Source organism: Pteropus medius, unplaced genomic scaffold (assembly GCF_902729225.1).
Source record: "Pteropus medius unplaced genomic scaffold, Ma_sr-lr_union100, whole genome shotgun sequence".
Classification (NCBI taxonomy): domain Eukaryota; kingdom Metazoa; phylum Chordata; class Mammalia; order Chiroptera; family Pteropodidae; genus Pteropus; species Pteropus medius.
Window position 1 is genome coordinate 24,621,788 of NW_024347791.1, and position 18,934 is coordinate 24,640,721.

An 18,934-nucleotide genomic window follows, 5' to 3' on the forward strand; every position below is an offset into this window, starting at 1 on the left:
GTGGTCCCCACTCACATATACTCAGTACATTCCTATTTAAAGCTTCATAACCTCTTGATATAATTTTCCCTGACTCATTAAAGCAAAGCTGATAACACACTCTATGTGATATTATTGTACCTGCTGTGTATCTTAATTTATGACTGTCATTGTATTGTGGTTGCTGGTTCATGGATTGGTCTCTTCACCAAACTGTAAGCCTCTCAAGAAAATACCTTTCTTATCTCTCTAACAAAAGACAGTATAGCAATGGTAAAGTACATAATGTAAGGAGTCAGACTGCCTGGTTCCCATTCTTGACTCTGTCCGGGGTGTACGATCCTGTTTGAGTTATCAAAATTCTTTGGGCCTACTTTCTTTCTTCTAAAACTTCATAGGATTGTTGTGAGAATTAAAGAAGTTGATATATGGAAAACACTAGGAATAGTGTAGAAGTATCAACTAGTAGTATTGTTTGTATTCTCACTGCTTATGATAGTGCCCAGCACATGGTAGGAGCTCAAGCAGTTTATTGAACAAGATAAATTCTAATACATGAAAGATTTTACGAACCTCCTTTATACTGTATAAACTATTTCAAACTCAATAGATTCTGGAAACTAATGTTACCCCTATGTACTTTTCTTTCTAAATAATGCCATCGATCTCAGTTCCCTCTAACGTGTTTACCACTCCTGAAATTTTCTTTGAATTAGGACCATTTATTTCAGAAAACAAAAAAGTATTTATTTTAGGAGAGATGATCAATATGGAAAATTTTGCCACAAATATTTCTTGGGTTATAAAACTCCTGTATTAATTTTTGTATTGTAGTTTTTAAAATTTGTTGAAGAACTAACTTGTTTTCCTAATTTGTAATTATCAAATTATTTTTAAAGCTATGATAGAAAAATGACTGAATTTTAGCAGTTCAGAAGGAAAAAAAATCTAGCTAACAATTTGGAAACATTTCAAATATTGAAGAGGATTTATTGGCTAAAATATAATACATCTAACCTTTCTGTTTTGGGACTGTTCACATTAAAATGATATACTAATTTTTAAGATATCAAAACATTCATTGGTTCTTATAAAAACAAAGTAGATGAGATTTGTTTTGGTTATAAGCTAATATTTAAAAATACTCTTTTGATGCAAGTAAATTTAGATTTATATTTGAATTTAAGGTAAAATCAATTGCTAGTTGTCAGAAAATGAGTTAAGAATCTCTAGTCATTAAGTGACAGCTCAGTCTCTGGATCATAAATCAAGCTGTGATGAGGGACTATGCATACACAAGAATAGAAAGCTAATAATAATCCTATATAACCCAATTTTCCTCTTGGGCTTATGAAAGATCAGCATTTTTCAACGGCTGAGAAAAGTAGCTCTGTGTTGACTGATGTATCCCAAGACTTGATTATTATTTAGGGTGCCATCAGGCATAACACTCAGACAAAGTAGTCCTGAAATTCTATGAAGTATCGTCTGTTACAAATTAAATCACATAATCTTGAATCCTTCTGCGGTACTGTACACAGACCAAGACAGAGAAGATTAATAAAAAGACTACTGAACTCAGACCCAGAAAGCAATGATATGACCTTAAGCAAGTCCTTAGGACTCTCCAAGCTTTAGCTACTTTTCTAAATAATTAAGGAATTCACTCCATAATTTCTAAGGTCTCTGCTGGCTCTGAAATTGATTACTCACATATATTGTACTGCTGCAAATATGATAAAATTTTGTTGCCCTTAATGAAAAATGAAACAGCTCTATCAATGGACATTTTCACGAATTCTAGTTACTTTATGGTATATGACTACACTGTGGTTTACTGCCTTTACAATATTCAGAATAGACAAATTTAAGTCAAAATTTTATCACTAATTCTACTTTAAAAAATGACCACCCAGCACATTCATCTAACAATAAGGATGCACATAACAAATGGTTTTAGGGCACAGTTTATAAAATTGATTCGTATCATCTACAAACTTTAAATTTCATTGAAGACTTCTGAGTAAACGCCTAAAGTTTATGGCTACCAGCTTTCTTCTTTCTTGATTTCCGTGGCATGAATGAAGTATTCAAGTAGAATGGGAGTTAAGTTTCTTTGAAACTGTTAATTGAACCTCTTCTCTCTTCCTGCACTGGCTGAATCTCTCTCATTGCTGGATCCATCACTTCATGTTGTGAAAGGAGATAGTGTTTACATTTTTCTACAGTTTAGCTTATTTTTAACTTCAAGACAAAAGAACATTGACTGGTATTGTCATACAGAAGGGAAATTTGATTACTTCTACTGTAAGAGCATCTTAAGATCTCTTTTTTCTTTTGCCTTGTCTTCTTTAGTTTACTAGACAATTTTCATTTCTACTGAGCACCTCCAAATGTCTCACAACTTACTCAGTTCACCAAATTTGGTTTTTCTTTACTTTATGCCTTTATTATAAAAATGATAATTAACTTAAAAATTTATTTTCTGAAGTATTCTCTCCTTGGAGTGTTAGTAAAACAGTGAAATTTTAGCCTATGCCAAATCACTAAGGTATATAACCAAAGGAATAGATGGTGGATCCTAGGTTCCTAAAATCTATCATGGGAATTTCACAGTAATTTCTAACTACTTTTTCTGATGCCTGTCTGATTATAACTCAACATTCTTTATAATCACCTAGTTAAAATATTATCTTTGAATGATGTCCAATATCTTTAGTGAGGCAAACAAAATTTATCATGAGGTGATCCATGTAACTTTCTAGGAACATTTCATAGTCATTTCCCAGACAACCTTATATTCTGGTAACACCTTGATGAAGAACTTTCGATTTCCTTAATTCTTTTTCCCTATCATCACTTAATTCATGGTTTTTATAGTCTTTTTGTTTTAATGTCATTTTCTTTTTATTATCAGCAATAGATAGCAGGTGCATAAATTTACAAATACTGAAGATACCACATGCAGTTCAAAACCAACTCCAAGATTACATGAGATACATGTGAGAATTCTAAAGTAAATTCTGGTTACAAACCGCTAAGAATAGATACCACGAGTTTTTGGTAAAATACCTGATTTATCTTGCTTTGTTTTTATTGTAATATCCTAAATTTTAAAATATCCAGAGCTATATTAATCATGAATCATGCCCTGTGTTGTATTAATTAGCAGGTTGGCATGAACCACCATACTGTATCAAGCAGCAGCTAAATATCTTTGTAAGTAATGTCTACCACATTACAGTAAATAATGATTTTCTAGCACAGTGATTCTCAAACTCGAGCAGCATAAGAATCACATGGAGGGTCTGTGAAAAAGCAGGTTTCTGGTCCCCACTCCAGTATCTCTAATGTGGTATGTCTTAGTTGGAAACTCAGGATTTTGCGTTTTTAACAACTACTGTTTACAAATTAAAAAGTAATCAGAATGAGTAAAATTAACTTGTAAACTTAGACTACTCAAAAAATCAAGTATACTGGCCCCTTTAATGTTTTCTTTCTTATGTCTCATGGAAAGGATATAAATGATTTTAGCAACTCCCAAGACCTCAGATACTATATTGATAAAGTTTTTATTTATATAATACTTCCTGAATAAAGTGAGCATCATTAGCAGAAAAATAAAAATGCTTAAACAATGAGCTACTATGGTTAAAGAAATATCTCATGTAGCTTTTATTGTAAATACTATAACATTTAAATGTTTTTGGGTCCATTGGCTATCATTTGGGACATGGGAATTATTCAAAAAGTATTTCACACAATATTTTTTACAGGCAAATTTTAATCTTTTTTTATTATTATTATTTTCAAAAGAAATTAACCACCAGAGAATAATAAGCCTAAAGGTCAAAACCATTAATTTATGAATTTTTTTTTTAAAAAGAAAAAAAACAAATGAACAAATCTTTGGGGCAAATTATTATTTTTATAAATTCTCATCAAAATTGCACTTAATGAAATAGCAGAATTTAAACTCCTTTCCACTGGAGTACATATGATGTATTTTTATCTTATATTCAGTTGAGAACGTGGAAGCTTGAAAACATAGTGTTTATGCTAAGCATGCTCTCTAAAATATTAAAGGAACTGGACATTTCTTAGTAATGTGGAAACTGATATTCAGTCTCGTATATACTATTTTGCACAGGTTTCAAAAAATTTAATATAAAATGAATTGAGTATGAGAGCTTTTTTTAAAGTTTTATATCTATATTTTTGGTCGCTTTTATTTTAATAACTATCCCTTCTTGAACAGAAAGTACTCTCATTTGAAGTTGCATAAAATAACAAAGTTTGGTATTAAAAGTTATTATTTTTTAAAGAAATTCTATCAATACAAGAAACAACTAGAAGCACAATTTTGTCTTTGATTTAAATTTTTTTATAGTTACTTTAAAAAACAAATAGTAAATGATCATAGTAAATTTATGAACTATTTAAACATTCAAAATATAAATGAATTATTTAAATATGTCTTCATTTTTTATTTAACTTTATAGTTACTGCATGTTAAGTGATGGTTATATAGCACAAATAAATTTATAAGTAAAGCCAAACTAAATAAAACTCATCTAAATACATTTCAAATCTCCTCTGATTTAAATCTAACAAACCTGTACATCAAAGTAAGAGAAGCAAAGTACAATACATGTCATATTTAAAAAATTCTAGTCTAACCTCTAAAACATAAATAAATACTGTTTAGATGCAGAGTGCAGGATTCACACAAAAACACACAAAGTTAATATGAAAAATGGTTTCTATTTGTTTTAAAGAACTGATAAAAGATTGTGTTAAGACAAAAGATAACATTTTGATTTTTGTAAATTAAATGTTGTGAGAATAAATTCTATTTTTGCTTATTTCTACTACTCACTCACATATCTTTTTCTTTTACAGCACATTTTGTTTCAAGAAAGGGTTATAAAAAAACTAAAACTTAGCCATGTTTTTCTAATTTGATCAGACATTCTTCCCTGAAAGGTCAGAGCAACAGGTGAAAGTGACATATTTAAAATATATAGCATTGTTCATTCTAGGCAGAAAAATTTCAAATGACCAAGAATCATATCTCACATGTGTCAAAAATTTGATTTTCCTGGATTGACTATTCAGCATATGAAGCAGAATTTGGACGGCAATTCATAAAAGAGGAATCCCAGGTGGTTACTGTTGACACCCAGTTGTCAAAATATTCTTGCATTTCAGACACCATTCACAAAGTGAAAGCTAGAAATCCAGTCGATAAGACTTTTAGAATCTAGACTTCACAAATAGCAACAATTCCAATCTGAAGGTAAATTACACTATACCAAAAAATAAAAAAGCAATGACTTGTTTTAGAGAATGTTTTTAATATTTCCATTAATCTCTTTGATTCATTCAATTCTAAACATTTCTATTTTTAGTTACATGGAATTCATTTGGAAAATTCTTTCTTTTTACCCTTAGACAACAATCAATACAATTTTCTATACAGAGCTTCTCTAGTTAGTATTCTTTTCAGTTAACTTCCAATTCATAGGAAGCATTTTCTAAATATATTTAACTAAATAGCTCTTCTAGTACAAAAAAATAACATAATATTATATTTAATATAGCCATAGATATATATCCACATATTATATATAATATATGTGCATATACATATATAATATACACATATAATACATATATATATTATAAATTCACTTAACTTTATGCTATTACAAAGAGAGCAGAATCTTTAACAGACACCATTTAAAATAACAAACTGAAAATGATCAAATTTTTCTCAGCAAATACAAAATCAGTGTTAGCTTAGTTATCCTTCCTTGTTTTGGAAAGCTTTTATTATTAATTTATCCTGCTAATTGTAATTTATGTACAACTAATCAAGGAGCTCAAAATGAGGAGAATAAAAGGGGAAAGTTCATGAAAGGATAATTGACCTCAAAGAGCTTTCAGTTTCCTGGTTAAGATAAATACCAGTGAAATAATTGTATTAACGTATAATTACAAGCTAGGGAGGTACAACAAAGAACAAGGTAAATGAATTTAACAGGCATTATTGCTAGTCTGGGAGGTGGCAGGAAGGTGCATATAAAAGAGTAATATCTCACTGGAGGACAAATATTAATATTGTGAGGAAATTCTCATTATTTAAATTTCTAAATAAATAAATTAACTACCCAAGTACTGTATTTTGACTTTCGATTCAAAATGTAGTTCAAGAGCATAATCAAACAAAATGCACAGATTCAATGGAATAACAATCATGTGATGTCAAAAGAAATGTTTGGGCTTTTAACTGAGAAGAGGTGTTTGCGGGCACTTGAGGGAATATTACCAATTTTCCTTCTCCTAAATCCAAATCCAAGACGTCAAATGTAGACTAAGATTTAAGAATATGTATCAATGAATTTTGCAAAACATTTTGGATTAGAATCGGAAACTCTCAAAACTTACCTAAGAATAAGAAATAATATTTGTATAGCTCCTTGATATGCATTATCAACTATACATACTGTACATATATATTCATAGACAAATGTAAAGAAACATCTCATTTGCTCAAATCTCGTTTACTCTAAAGTGCTGTGAAACCAGAATTGTTATTCATTTTTTTAAAAGTGAGGATAAATGTTAATGAAGATTATTAATTGCCCTAGACCAGATCAGAAAGCAATAAATGGTAGATCCAGAATTCAAATGAAGATATCCTGATTCTAAATGAAGTGCTTATTCTATTTCACATATTTGACATCATTTGTGCTAACATACAAAAAAAAATATAACCTGGGCAAATACAAATAACTTTCTAGAATACAATTATGCATTGCCATAGCCTCCATTTAGAAATTAAGACATTTGACCAGGAGAAAAAACATTGTATTCTATCAGGATGCCTTTAATTTGCAAGTATGAGAGATACTAAGAAAAGTGGCTTAAATAAGGGAAATGTATTCTTTCACATATCTCAGTGGTTCCAAAATGTCAGAGTTCCAGGCTGACTTCTCTAATGCTCACTGGACTCCACTTTTCTGGTCATGAGGATAGTGTAGCTGAGATTGCACAGGGCAAGCCCAGAGGCACGAGATACTCAGCCTCTCCTCATCTCTTTCTATCAGGAGAAAACCTTTCCCAGAAGTCGCTGGAATCTAGATACTGAGATTGCACAGGGCAAGCCCAGAGGCACGAGATACTCAGCCTCTCCTCATCTCTTTCTATCAGGAGAAAACCTTTCCCAGAAGTCGCTGGAATTCAGCTCCAGTCTCATTGACTTTACTTTTCTCTAAACCAATCTCTGGAAAAATGGCTGTATTATCATAATTAGCTCTCAGATGAATGGACATTCACAGAGTGGTGGGAACACATGAGAACGTGAACACACGAGAGGATGAACATATGAGAGGATGAAAACGTTATCGGTGTATCATTCCGAAGAAAAAACCAGGAAACAGATATTGGATGGGTAACCAAAAAGGCCTCTATTTGCCAAAAAAGTGTTTTTTATTTCAGTATCTTGTCTCTAAAGCACCAAAAAATATCTAAGAAAACATTTAGAGGAAAAAATTTCTATAAGATATAAAAAAGAAGGAAGGTAGAAAAAATAATTCCACAATTGCTAATTTTGAGGCTCTTTTTTAACATCTACAAACATACATGAAAAAATCATTTCAGACTGTACTTTTTGTACGTTCCCCAAAACTTCTCATTCTCCTCTCATTACAGCTTCTTTAACTGAGTTAAAGAAGGCTCATGATTCCATTGTTCTGCTTAATCACCATACAATGCTATCTTAATGTAAAACTATGTAGCTGTAGTACCTCTCTCTAGTCCCTCCATCGCACTGACACCTAGACTAAAAAAGTTTATTTGGTAGATTGATATTGTCGATCAATCAATCAATCAATATATTTATATACCTAGTCATATGTAAACAAAATATTTTTCTAGGTTGTAATCTAACAATATATAAGGACTTTTCTATGTGAACTTTAAATCAAAGAATAAATTATTGAATTATTTGCTAAAATTTCTTAATATAATTCAAATATTATAATTCATAGTATATAGGGCCAGAGAAAGTAATTACTCTTTCTGCTTTACTAAAATGAACAAACTTAGTGGCAGAAAATATTCATGTCAAATAAAACTCTATCACTGAAAAATGAATTGCTGTTCATGACCCTTGATAATTTCAGTTTATAAATTTGATTATTATTTTCATAATCTTCATTTAGAGAAAACCAAAGTTTCATTACATTTTCTCCCAGATTCTTATTTGAAAATTTGTTCCAGGCCTAACAGTATAGTACCCCACTTTTCTACGAAGTTCTTTCTAAATTTTGAAGCATCACTTAAAAGTGGAGATAGAAATACTCCTCCCCCCGCCGCAAATTTCGTAGGTTAATTGTAAGATGTTATGTATTAATATATCTCTGAGAGAAAAAGATAACAAAAATAGAAAATGAAGGAATGAACCACTCTTGGCCATTTCCCCCAAATATATTAATTTTATATACCATAGGTGATATAATCATTCCATGAAAGATTTATTTCAAATTTGGAATTCATAATTTGCCTATTTTTTAAAATTTATATTTAAAATATTTGGAATTTACAGCTTCTGATGGGAGAAATGTTGGAACTTAAAGAAGTTGCGGGCAGTCTCTCAGTGCCTACAGCTTCTAATGGAGCATCATTATTCATCCCCCAGGTTAGAGTTCCTCAACCTGAGTACTGTCATTTCAAACCAGATCATTCTTTGTTGTGGGAGACTGCTCTGTTTATTCTAAAATGTTTAGTGGCATCCTTGGCCTTCCCCATTAGATGCCAGTAGTGCCCCGCCTCCCATTTGTGACAACCAACCATAGCTATAGACACTGTCAAATCTCCCCATGGAGCAAAATCAAAATCATTTTTTTCTTTACCCCCTCATCACATTGAGAACCATTGCCCTAAATCAAAAGAACAGGTTTTCCTTGCCATTTGCAACAGCATGGATGACCTTTGAGGATATTATGCTAAATGAAATAAGCCAGACAAAGATAAATACTGTATGATCTCACTTATATGTGAAATCTAAAGAGAAGTCAAATTCATAGAAACAGAGAGTAGAGTGCTAAGGGCTTGGGGGGTTGGGTGGGAGGAAATAGGGAGGGATTGGTAAAAGGATACAAACTTTCCGTTACAAGATGACAGGAGAAAGAAGAGTAGATTTTCAGATTCAATATGATGTGACATTGTTATTATAATTTTTTTTGTAGACTTTGCATTCATATCTTATTACTCTAAAAACAGATTCACTGCTATTTATTAGGGTTAAAAATAATAACAAGTTCAAAGTTGTTTCTATTAAATGACATTTTTTATGGAAAAGCTTGCAGCAATGATATCACAAAAATCATTTATCCTTGTCATAATGAAAATGGCAACAATTAGGCATTAAAATAATTAACTGAATTTAAAAGCACAAACAGTTGTATGAGCAAGCATGATAAATCCAAACCTAAATTAGCTACACAGTACCTTCACTCAAGAATGTCATTAGTTTCTCAAAATGAAAAAATTAAATTAACCTAACATTTTCTAAATTAGCACTACTTATTTCCTCATGGACACTGTAGCTAACATAATATAAAGAAAAGTTTAAAAGAAAAATACACTACACATCAGCACAGGACAGTAATTCACATATTTAATTTTCTTTATCTCCTTTTTTTAGCTTTGGTGTGTTGAGGTATTATAAATATCATAACCTGTTGGGGAGAGTTTTGTTTTTCTCTCTGCGAGTTTTAATGATAAACTTGGAAAGTTTGGCCAGTTGTTGTAGAGTTTTTATTGCACCAGAAAGAGGAAAGACACAGCTGCTAGAAGATCAGCCAGGAAGACAATGAGGAGGAGATTCAAGATCCTGAGATCTGTTCTCTGAGGCAACAGTAAGCTAAAAGAGAAACTAAAAACTGCTCACTGAGAAAACCATGAGATTCCTAAGCAAAAAAGGAATAGGAGATTGGATGGGAAATGGAAAAAGCCAAGAGGTACATTATTCTGAGAAGTGTTTCTTACATTTAGTGTGCTTAGGAATCATCTTGGGACCACATTAGGGTGCCCCCTCAGAAAGCCTGGAGTGAGATCTGAGAGTCTGCATTTCTAAGAATCCCCCAGGTGTTGATATTGCTAGTTGGCACATGTACCACACTTTGTGTGACAGGGTTCTAGAACAGCCCCTCCCCCAACATATCTCTGTAAGAAGTGCCAACTTTGTTTCATCTCAAATTCTATGAGGATAACAAAGTAAAATGAATAAATTTTCCCAAACTATCAAAATCTAGAAATATGTTTTGCTTTATACCATCCTTAGAAAAACCAGGTAGGCTATAGCTTCGATATAAAAGCTAATTTCTTATTGCTTTAAAAATTACACACATAAGATTTCTGGTTAAGATGGCAGAGTAGGTAACACTGTACTTAGCTCCTCTCATTACCATATCGAAATCACAACTAAACTGTAGAACAATTATCATTGAGAATCACCTGAAGTCTAGCTGAACAGAAGTCTTACAACTAAGGACATGCAGAAGAAGCCACATGAAGACTGGTTGGAGAAGCGGAGATGTCAAAAGAGCTGGTCCCACACTGGCATGTGGCAATGAAAAATCAGGAGGGATATCTTGGCTGTGGATATTCCCTGGAGGAATGAGGGGTCCAAGCCCTGCACAGGTCTCCTCAACCCAGGGCACCAGTACCAGGAAGAGAAGTCCTCATAACTTCTGCTGTGGAAACCAGCTGAGATTGTGACTGAGAGAGACAAAGGGCTACTAGAGTCCCAGGCTTTTCTCTTAAAGGGTCCATGAACAAACTTACTCACTGACGGACTCACTCATTTTGAACTCCAATGCTGGGGCAGCAACTTAAAAAGCTCCAGGGACATACGAGGAGGAACTGAATTGTCTGGCTTTAGGATGAGGACTGGAGAGGCAGCTTTCTCCTAGAGAGAAGTGCTAGCAGAAGCCATTGTTTCTTTGTTGAGCCCTCCCCTGACCCAAAGTGTAGTGTGGTGGCCGCTATCATCGTCTGAGTCTCATCAACTTAGCATTGGTCATTCTGCCCTGGTGATTCTCTGAGACCCAGCACCACCCAACATAGACTTTAAAACAAAATAGACTTTAAAACAAAGGCTATAACAAAAGAAAAAGAAGGACCCAGTAATCTCACTTCTGGGTATTTCTCCAAAGAAACTCAAAACTATTTTGAAGGTATCTGTGCATTCATATGTTTATTACAGCATTATCTATAACAGCTAAGATATGTTGGCAACTTGGGTATCCATCGATGGATAAATGGATAAAGAGGAAGTGGTACATATATATGATGGAATATTACTTAGCAATAAAAAAAAAAAAAAAAAACGATGAAATCTTGCCATCTGCAACATCGTAGATGGACCTAGAGGATATTGTGCTGAGTGGAGTAAGTCAGACTGAGAAAGACAAATGCCATATGATTTCACTTATATGTGGAATCTAAAGAACAAAATAAAAGAGCAAATAAAACAAAAACAAACTCATAAATACAGAAAACATTTTGATGGCTGCCAGATTGGGGGATTTGAAGGGCTGGATGCAAAAGGGGAAGGGATTAAGAAATAATCCCTTCCAAATTGTTAGTCACAAAATTGTCATGGGGATTTAAACTATAGCATAAGAACTATAGTCAATAATATTGTAATAACTATGTAAGGTGTCAGATGGATACTTCGTAAGTTATATAAATGTCTAATCACTATGTTATACACTTGTAACTAATATAATATTGTATGTCAACTGAAATTGAAAAAGAAAAAAAACAGTAAAAATACACATATAAATATTTATTAGTAAAATGTCCTGTGTTTTGCTTTTCGTATACTCTTAAGGAGCAGGTTTCTATGGTATATTATCTAATGGAATAATGAAAATTTTAAATTTCTAAAATTAAAATTAAAGTTAAATTTGACTTTTGGATGATTAGTTTTAAATGAGTTTTCCAGCTCATTCTGAATTTTGATTCGCTTTTTACGACTACCCAGGATGTGCTTTTATCCTAATCATTTGAATCCTTTTACACCTATGGGAAAACCAAATCCTGGCTTACTTCATTCTTTCCCTTCTGAAACAACTAACCATGTCCTGATTATGTGATAGTGTTTGGCATTGTGTCAATGTCAAGGTGTACCAGGAAGAGAAGCAGATACAAAGATGACAGATAGATGAAGTATCCTTGATGTAAAACATCCGTTGGTGAAGAAGTCGATAGTACCATAAAAATTAGTATGTTTAGGCAAAAAAAGTCTAAAGACTGAACACTGATACTAAGAGGGAGTAATTATAATCCCTTTGAAAAGAGGACCAGTGTAGAAGGAAAAGGAATACATAAATTTCTTCCTGTCCCAAATATTTCATAGCAACACATTGCATTTTCTACAGGCTATACTTAGAAACTAAAAAGATAGGTTTAGAAATGTATTGCACAATTTTTTAGGAACAGGAATTTTCCAAATATATGAACACTTTTTTCTTTGAAAAACCAAAGGGAAAATTTTCTTACACAAAAGGCTCATCATCAACATTCAGGTCACTAAAATGTCATATACCGTATAATCTGTCTGGCTTGGTAAAGTCCAGAGGTATGTAAAAAGTTTAAAATTTAAGGCATACAGGTTTTTCCTAAATAAATTTCCTTTTAAATTAATCTACAAGTTGCAGACATTGAAAAAAAAGAAATCAAGGCAACACAGGTTTATACTATTGACAAATATATCCTATATTACTTCATATTGTCACCAAGATTTATTTTAAGGCTACAACTCTGGAAGCTACCATTTTCAAATATAAACTTTTACATTACTTAAAACTTAGAATGTGTTTTCCATTCATTTATTCTGATCACATTACAAAAAAATGTTAGTCACACTTAGATTGTGTGCATGATGCTAGAAATAATTAAACTGTTTAATTAGTCCAATCAAGCAATTGATAAGTTCAGAAGAAAAAAAAAACTTCAAAATTCTCAGGAGTTCCATTGGACACAAATATTAGACTGTATTAGTTTGCGTATTAAATATACTTATAAACATGTCACCAGACGTACAGGAGTTCACTTTAGAGAACATACCACTATTTCCTTCTGCTCTCTGAGAGAGTTAATGGACAGAGAATTATGCTCTCTTTTAATAGTTTACTGAACTCACCCCATGTGATGGGTAAGAGATCCAGCCCAGCTCCCCTTGAATTGTTTTTGAATCCAGCAGATTGACTAAAAGAAAACACAAATACACAAACATAGTTAAGAGGAATGGATTCTTTTTATTTTCCTCTTTCAACTTAATGTTGTCTGTTGGTGGTGGTAATATAATAACACCAAAATATTCAAAACGCATGACTTTTCATTTTTGTTAGATGAGTGAGGTGAATATAAGAAGAGAATTACAAAAGGAAAGCAACCATAGGGAAAAGTAAGAGGTGGAATGTTTCTGTGGCTTTGTAACTATTTATGATTGTTTACAGAGATAGGTTAATATTCAACTCATCGATAATATTTTTTTTTACAGAATAATTACAAGTTTAAAGGAGAAATAATAATAAAATTAATGTTCCCTATTTTACATTGAATAAATATAACTGCAATGACCATTAAATTTGATAAATAGACATGACTTCATTATAAATTAATTTCTGAAATATGCTTCCACAAAGAATCAACATTTCTGTTTGTGCACATTTGATATGGCAGCTTGATATTGTCCCTGGCCAATCCCAGACATGTTCTGTAATGTGTATTTTTTAATACTTTACAAATTGTCTACTTATGTGTAACAAACAAAATGCTTAGCTAATAATATGAGGAGAAACCAAAGCAAAAATGTGTTTTATGATATTGCCTGTATCAAGCTCTACTTATTTAAAGAAGATATTGTTACTCAAAGGCTTTAAAATTTTTACTAAGAACTTTGTTACTTATTAAAAACTCTGATGTCTGATGAAAAATAAAATATAACATGAAGGTGATTGCATTCTGAATATATTATTAAAAGAGAAAGATAAATATTTTATTTTCAACACAGAGAACATTAATTTGTAATAGATTAGAAATGAATATATAAAAGGATACTTCAGGCCTAATTAATAACAAAGGGCTCACTTTGATTGCTGATGTATTAAATAATGGAACTTATGGTTTTACCACATCCTTCTAAATTTGAAAACAATCCCATGATTGACTGATGCAAGATGTGGAAGAAGTTTTCATAAAATACAAATGTGTTATTAACATGAACCAGAGCAGATGAATCAATAACTACAATAAGAGAGAGTCATTCTCCAGGGTTCCGTATATTCACAAATTAAAATGTAATGTTAAAACATGCATACACTACATGTCCATTTATTGTGAAAAATGTATGTCCTGATGCATGAAAATCACCATCTTTTCTTTAATCATCCCAATTAGTTTCTTACAAAGAAAACATTAACCTTATAAAATGTTAAGGTAAAGCAATAATATATTAGATATTAGAATTTTAAAATTTCAAACACTGCTTTTTAAAGGAAGGTATTTGTTAGCTGATTAGATAATAAATATATATATATATATTAGATAATAAATAAATATAAAGGTTAAGTATAAGAAAGTCTCCTGATCATTAAGTTAAGAGAAAAAATACTCCAAGTTAAATTCTTTAAGTATTGCTAGTGAAAGAAAACCATAAACTTAACCTATTATACTGGAATTCCTTAATGATTAAATACTTTTTTGTCACAATAAATTAATCCTAACAATAAGTAATTATATTTAGATAAGAGAATAAGATAGTTGCTACATGGATTGATTACACAGTGCAATTTCCATAATGGAATTATTTTCCAGGATATCAGTTTGAAAATTAATAGCATGCTCAATTATTTTAAAGTTATCTCTCAAAAATGATTTTTAAGAAACTTCTACCAATTAATCCATGTTACCCATATTTCAGATTAATCAATGTTAGAAAATTTTTGAAAATATGAGAATACACCCTCACTTTTAAAGTATGTTAACATTTATTTTGATAAAGACATACCTAGTTCAGTTGTTGGTTCTATCCTAGGCATCAGTGGATTTCTGAGTTTTACATAGAATTTGGATAGTAGAATTTATAGTGCCCATATTCATAAATCATTAGATCATTTTTCCAATGTCTTTAGGGTTTTAAATAGTTCAATGTAATTTTTATATGTAATAATTGAATATATACTTAATGATGACTATGTGTCATATAAGATGAATTTCTGATTTAATTTCAATATTAGTACCAGAGGAAAAAGTTTTTGAAGTAAAGAAGATTTGAATATTGTCTCCTTTTAGGAAATTATTCATTGGGATGTAGGTTGTTAACTAAAGAACTAAGTACCCTTACATTTCCCCTGATAATAATGAGAAAAAAGAGACTGGACTATTCACATCAGCATTTGGTTTCTACTCAAAGGAGATTACCTAAACCAAAAAGAACTAAATCACACTGTCAATTAAAATAAGTATAATAGATTAATTAAATATATTGCACTTACTCAGAAATTGAATTTTTAGTGCACTCCATTTTGCATGAATGAAGAAAACACAATCAGCAGCATCACTCATGATTCTGATTTTCTGTATATTAAACATAATTATATCTGCCCTGGTTGTCTCACAATGTTGCTGTGATGACCAAATAATACAGATGGATTAAAAGCTACCAAATTTATAACATACTACACAGACTCAGTGTTCTCGTAACATTAATTCATTAACTGCAGTTCCATTTTGGCTTCTGAATTGTATTTATAATCAGCAACTTATATGTGACCTAATAGAGAACAATATTGACTTCAAAATACTTTTTTAAAAGCACTTATTTTGAGTTTATAAGGTGCTTTTTGTTTAGCCAAATAAGAACAAGACAATCTAAAATTCTAGTCACTTTCAAGTGGATAATTGCTAACCTGGAATTTTCAAGGTTAAAAATCTCTACTCTCCTGTGATCAGTTGTGTAGGAATATGAGTGTAGCAATTGAGATAAGAAGAGAAAATTAATAGAATTTGAAGGTCAGCCTATTGTGAGTGATTTCTCTGGATATACTGACTAAATCTAACATTTCAATGCAACATATTAATCCCCACACTGATAATAGGCAAGATTTGGTTACTAATGGTTTCCTTTCCTAAAAAAATTATGTAGACCTCATCATAAACTTTCATGTGGTGTTACTATTCAAATCAAATGCCAAGGCAAATAGAATTGTTATGCACAAATATTATATTATAGTCTAAATTTTAAGGATGATTTGCAATATGGAAGATTTATTTCAATTGCTGAAAATTTTGAGTTTATAATTACGAATTTTAACAAAAAAAGTTAAGAAATTATTCTTAAGGGCAGTTGGGCATGTATGGATGGCTTAAATCCTTAATGATTGCCTCATGCCAAGTCATTTGCCAAATATATAAATTGTCCCTTATAAGATTTCATATTCTAATCTTGTGATTTCCAAACATTTTTGGTTTATAACAGGAACCATATTATTTCATTGATTTCAGATTATGTTCTGGTCAAAGAGCTATGTGGCATACATTGACTTCTTAAGGTGATTTAAGCTGGATACATTTTTAAATGTTTTGACTAAATCGAGATGTAAATAGGTGCTTTATGGCAAAATTGTTATAAGAAATCACTGTACTTAGTCTGTATGGATATGGTTCTGGGTTTCTTTTATACACTTTACTTTGTCTAGTCTTATTGCTTTTAACTATAAAAGATAAATGAATAAGTGAAAGAATTCATGAAAATAACAAGGACATCTTCATTCAGACTCCTTGAGTTGGCTTTCAGGTAGGCATAACATGAGATTTGCTGGACAAAAGTTAATGTGGTGTCTGATGGGAATTAGAAGTTATAGAATGGAATGAAAGAATAAGAACAAAGGACAGAATAAATTGGCTCAAACTGGTTTGTAAGTACTTCTAGAAAAAAGGAAAACTTGCCGCCACTGATCTTTACTGTCACTCTTCCTACTTGGCTGGATTGTGGACTTAAGATGCTTAGGAGTCTTGTTTCTCTTCCTTTCCTGTCCTCCATCATAATAGAGACATATAATCACATGTCCACTCCATTTATTTGCAGTGACAATGTCATGAAGATCATCTATACCAAGAACATACACTATCTTCTCTTCTTACTAATAAAAATGTAATAATATTTTTAAAAGACAGTTATTAAAATAATTGTCTGAAAGAAATGTTACTAGTATTGAGGACAGAGTAAAAGCTTTATACATTTCTAAAGTTTTTAGTCTTAGAGAATCATTAACACATCTAGATTTTTCAAGGGTATTTTAAAATTTTGATTTATAGTGACTATTTGTCTACTCAGAAAGACTGAGAGTTAAACATTTTACAGATTACTTTAATGTCGTAAATCTGCAAACAGTACTAAAATAACTTAAAAGTGCCATAATTTCTTACTGAAGCGGAAGGTTTTTACAATTCTCTAATAACGCATCAATATGCTTTGTTGGTGTGGTATTTTATGAAAACACTGAGTTATAAAAAATTATTAAATAATCATTTCAAAGTGAACAGTAGGGTTTAATGGCTGAAGAATTTCTGACTCTTTCAATAAAAGGCATGTTTTCTTATAAAACCTTGTCATAAGGTGCCTGAAAGCCAATTGCTAAACTATAAAACCATTACAACAGAAAACAAACTCATACTTTGATTACATCTTGATTTTACTAAAGAATAATGACATTTCCTTTTCTGTTCACACAATCACTATAATTGTCCCAGCCACATTTCTTATATACTACTTTATCATTTTTATCACTTTCTGTTATGATAAAAAGAGTAGCTTTGCTCTAGGTTACAAAAAGCAGAAGGGTCCTTTAATCTGCTTCTAGGTTATACTTATAACACAATGTCACGAATAGAAGAAAATGATATAGGAAGTAATTAATTTTGTTCTCAGTATTATAATTCTCAGTGTAGTACCTTGGGCAACCATAGCAAGGAATCAATAAATCGAGATGTATTTTCTGACAGGAGTACACCAAAGCTCGGCTTTTCATTTTTACTGTAGTAAGCCAGTGAGGAGAAATTTAGACAAGTCAAAGTTTTATTAGTGTATTTATGCAGTTCAACATAACTTCCATCTACTGTGATTACATATTCTTAGTTTTAATTGCTCCTGTGGGCTTCCTGTTTGTATATATTTCTACCTAAATATAATTAACATATTCTGCAATAAGCCTGATTAGTATTGTATTTCATAGGCTAAATATTATAAAAAACGCTTTTAGACTATAAATGAAGCCAATAGCAGGCACACCTCAAAGATATTGCATGTTTGGTTCCAGACTACTGCAATAAGGTGAGTATTGCAATAAAATGAGTCATAATCTTTTTGCTGGTGACTTTAATTTATAAAAATAGGAACATGTGTGAAGCACAACAAAACGAGGTATGCCTATATACTCTGTGTGCAGAGAAAAATTTCTGTAAATTCTGCTAAATTTAACTCAGCAAACATTTTGGTTTAATTTGTGATTAGATAGATTTAATTTGTGATTAGATAGATTTAATTTATGACTTTTTCTCTATCAGAAGAATTAAAGAAAAAATTCTGTCATGCTTAACATTTCTGTAAAAAATCTATTTTGTCACATGGTATCTTAATGGCCAATTTATGTGATATAAGCAGATTTCTGGAAAAGGTGATAGATATACTATCAACTTATTATTCCTTATTAGCTTTCCCTTCTGGGAAATACGTTTAGATTTACTTTTATGTGGGTCCTAATTATAGGAGAAACTGTAATTAGCTGCCTCATCTCAATCTTTGTTAATATCAAGGAGAGCTCCTTGGAATCAACAGTCTCACAGTAAAATGTCAGTGCTTTCAAGGCTAGAGTGG

At 31.4% G+C, this 18,934-nt stretch overlaps 1 protein-coding gene across 1 annotated transcript in view; it reads right to left on the reverse strand.

Moving 5' to 3' along the window:
* The window catches only part of EPHA3 (EPH receptor A3), a 324,803-nt gene that overhangs the window by 292,669 nt on the left and 13,200 nt on the right, over positions 1-18,934 (reverse strand). Inside the window, exon 2 of the mRNA XM_039878251.1 lies at positions 13,199-13,263. Within this exon, the coding sequence (XP_039734185.1) occupies positions 13,199-13,263 (65 nt within the window). The remainder of the gene's footprint in view (positions 1-13,198; positions 13,264-18,934) is intronic.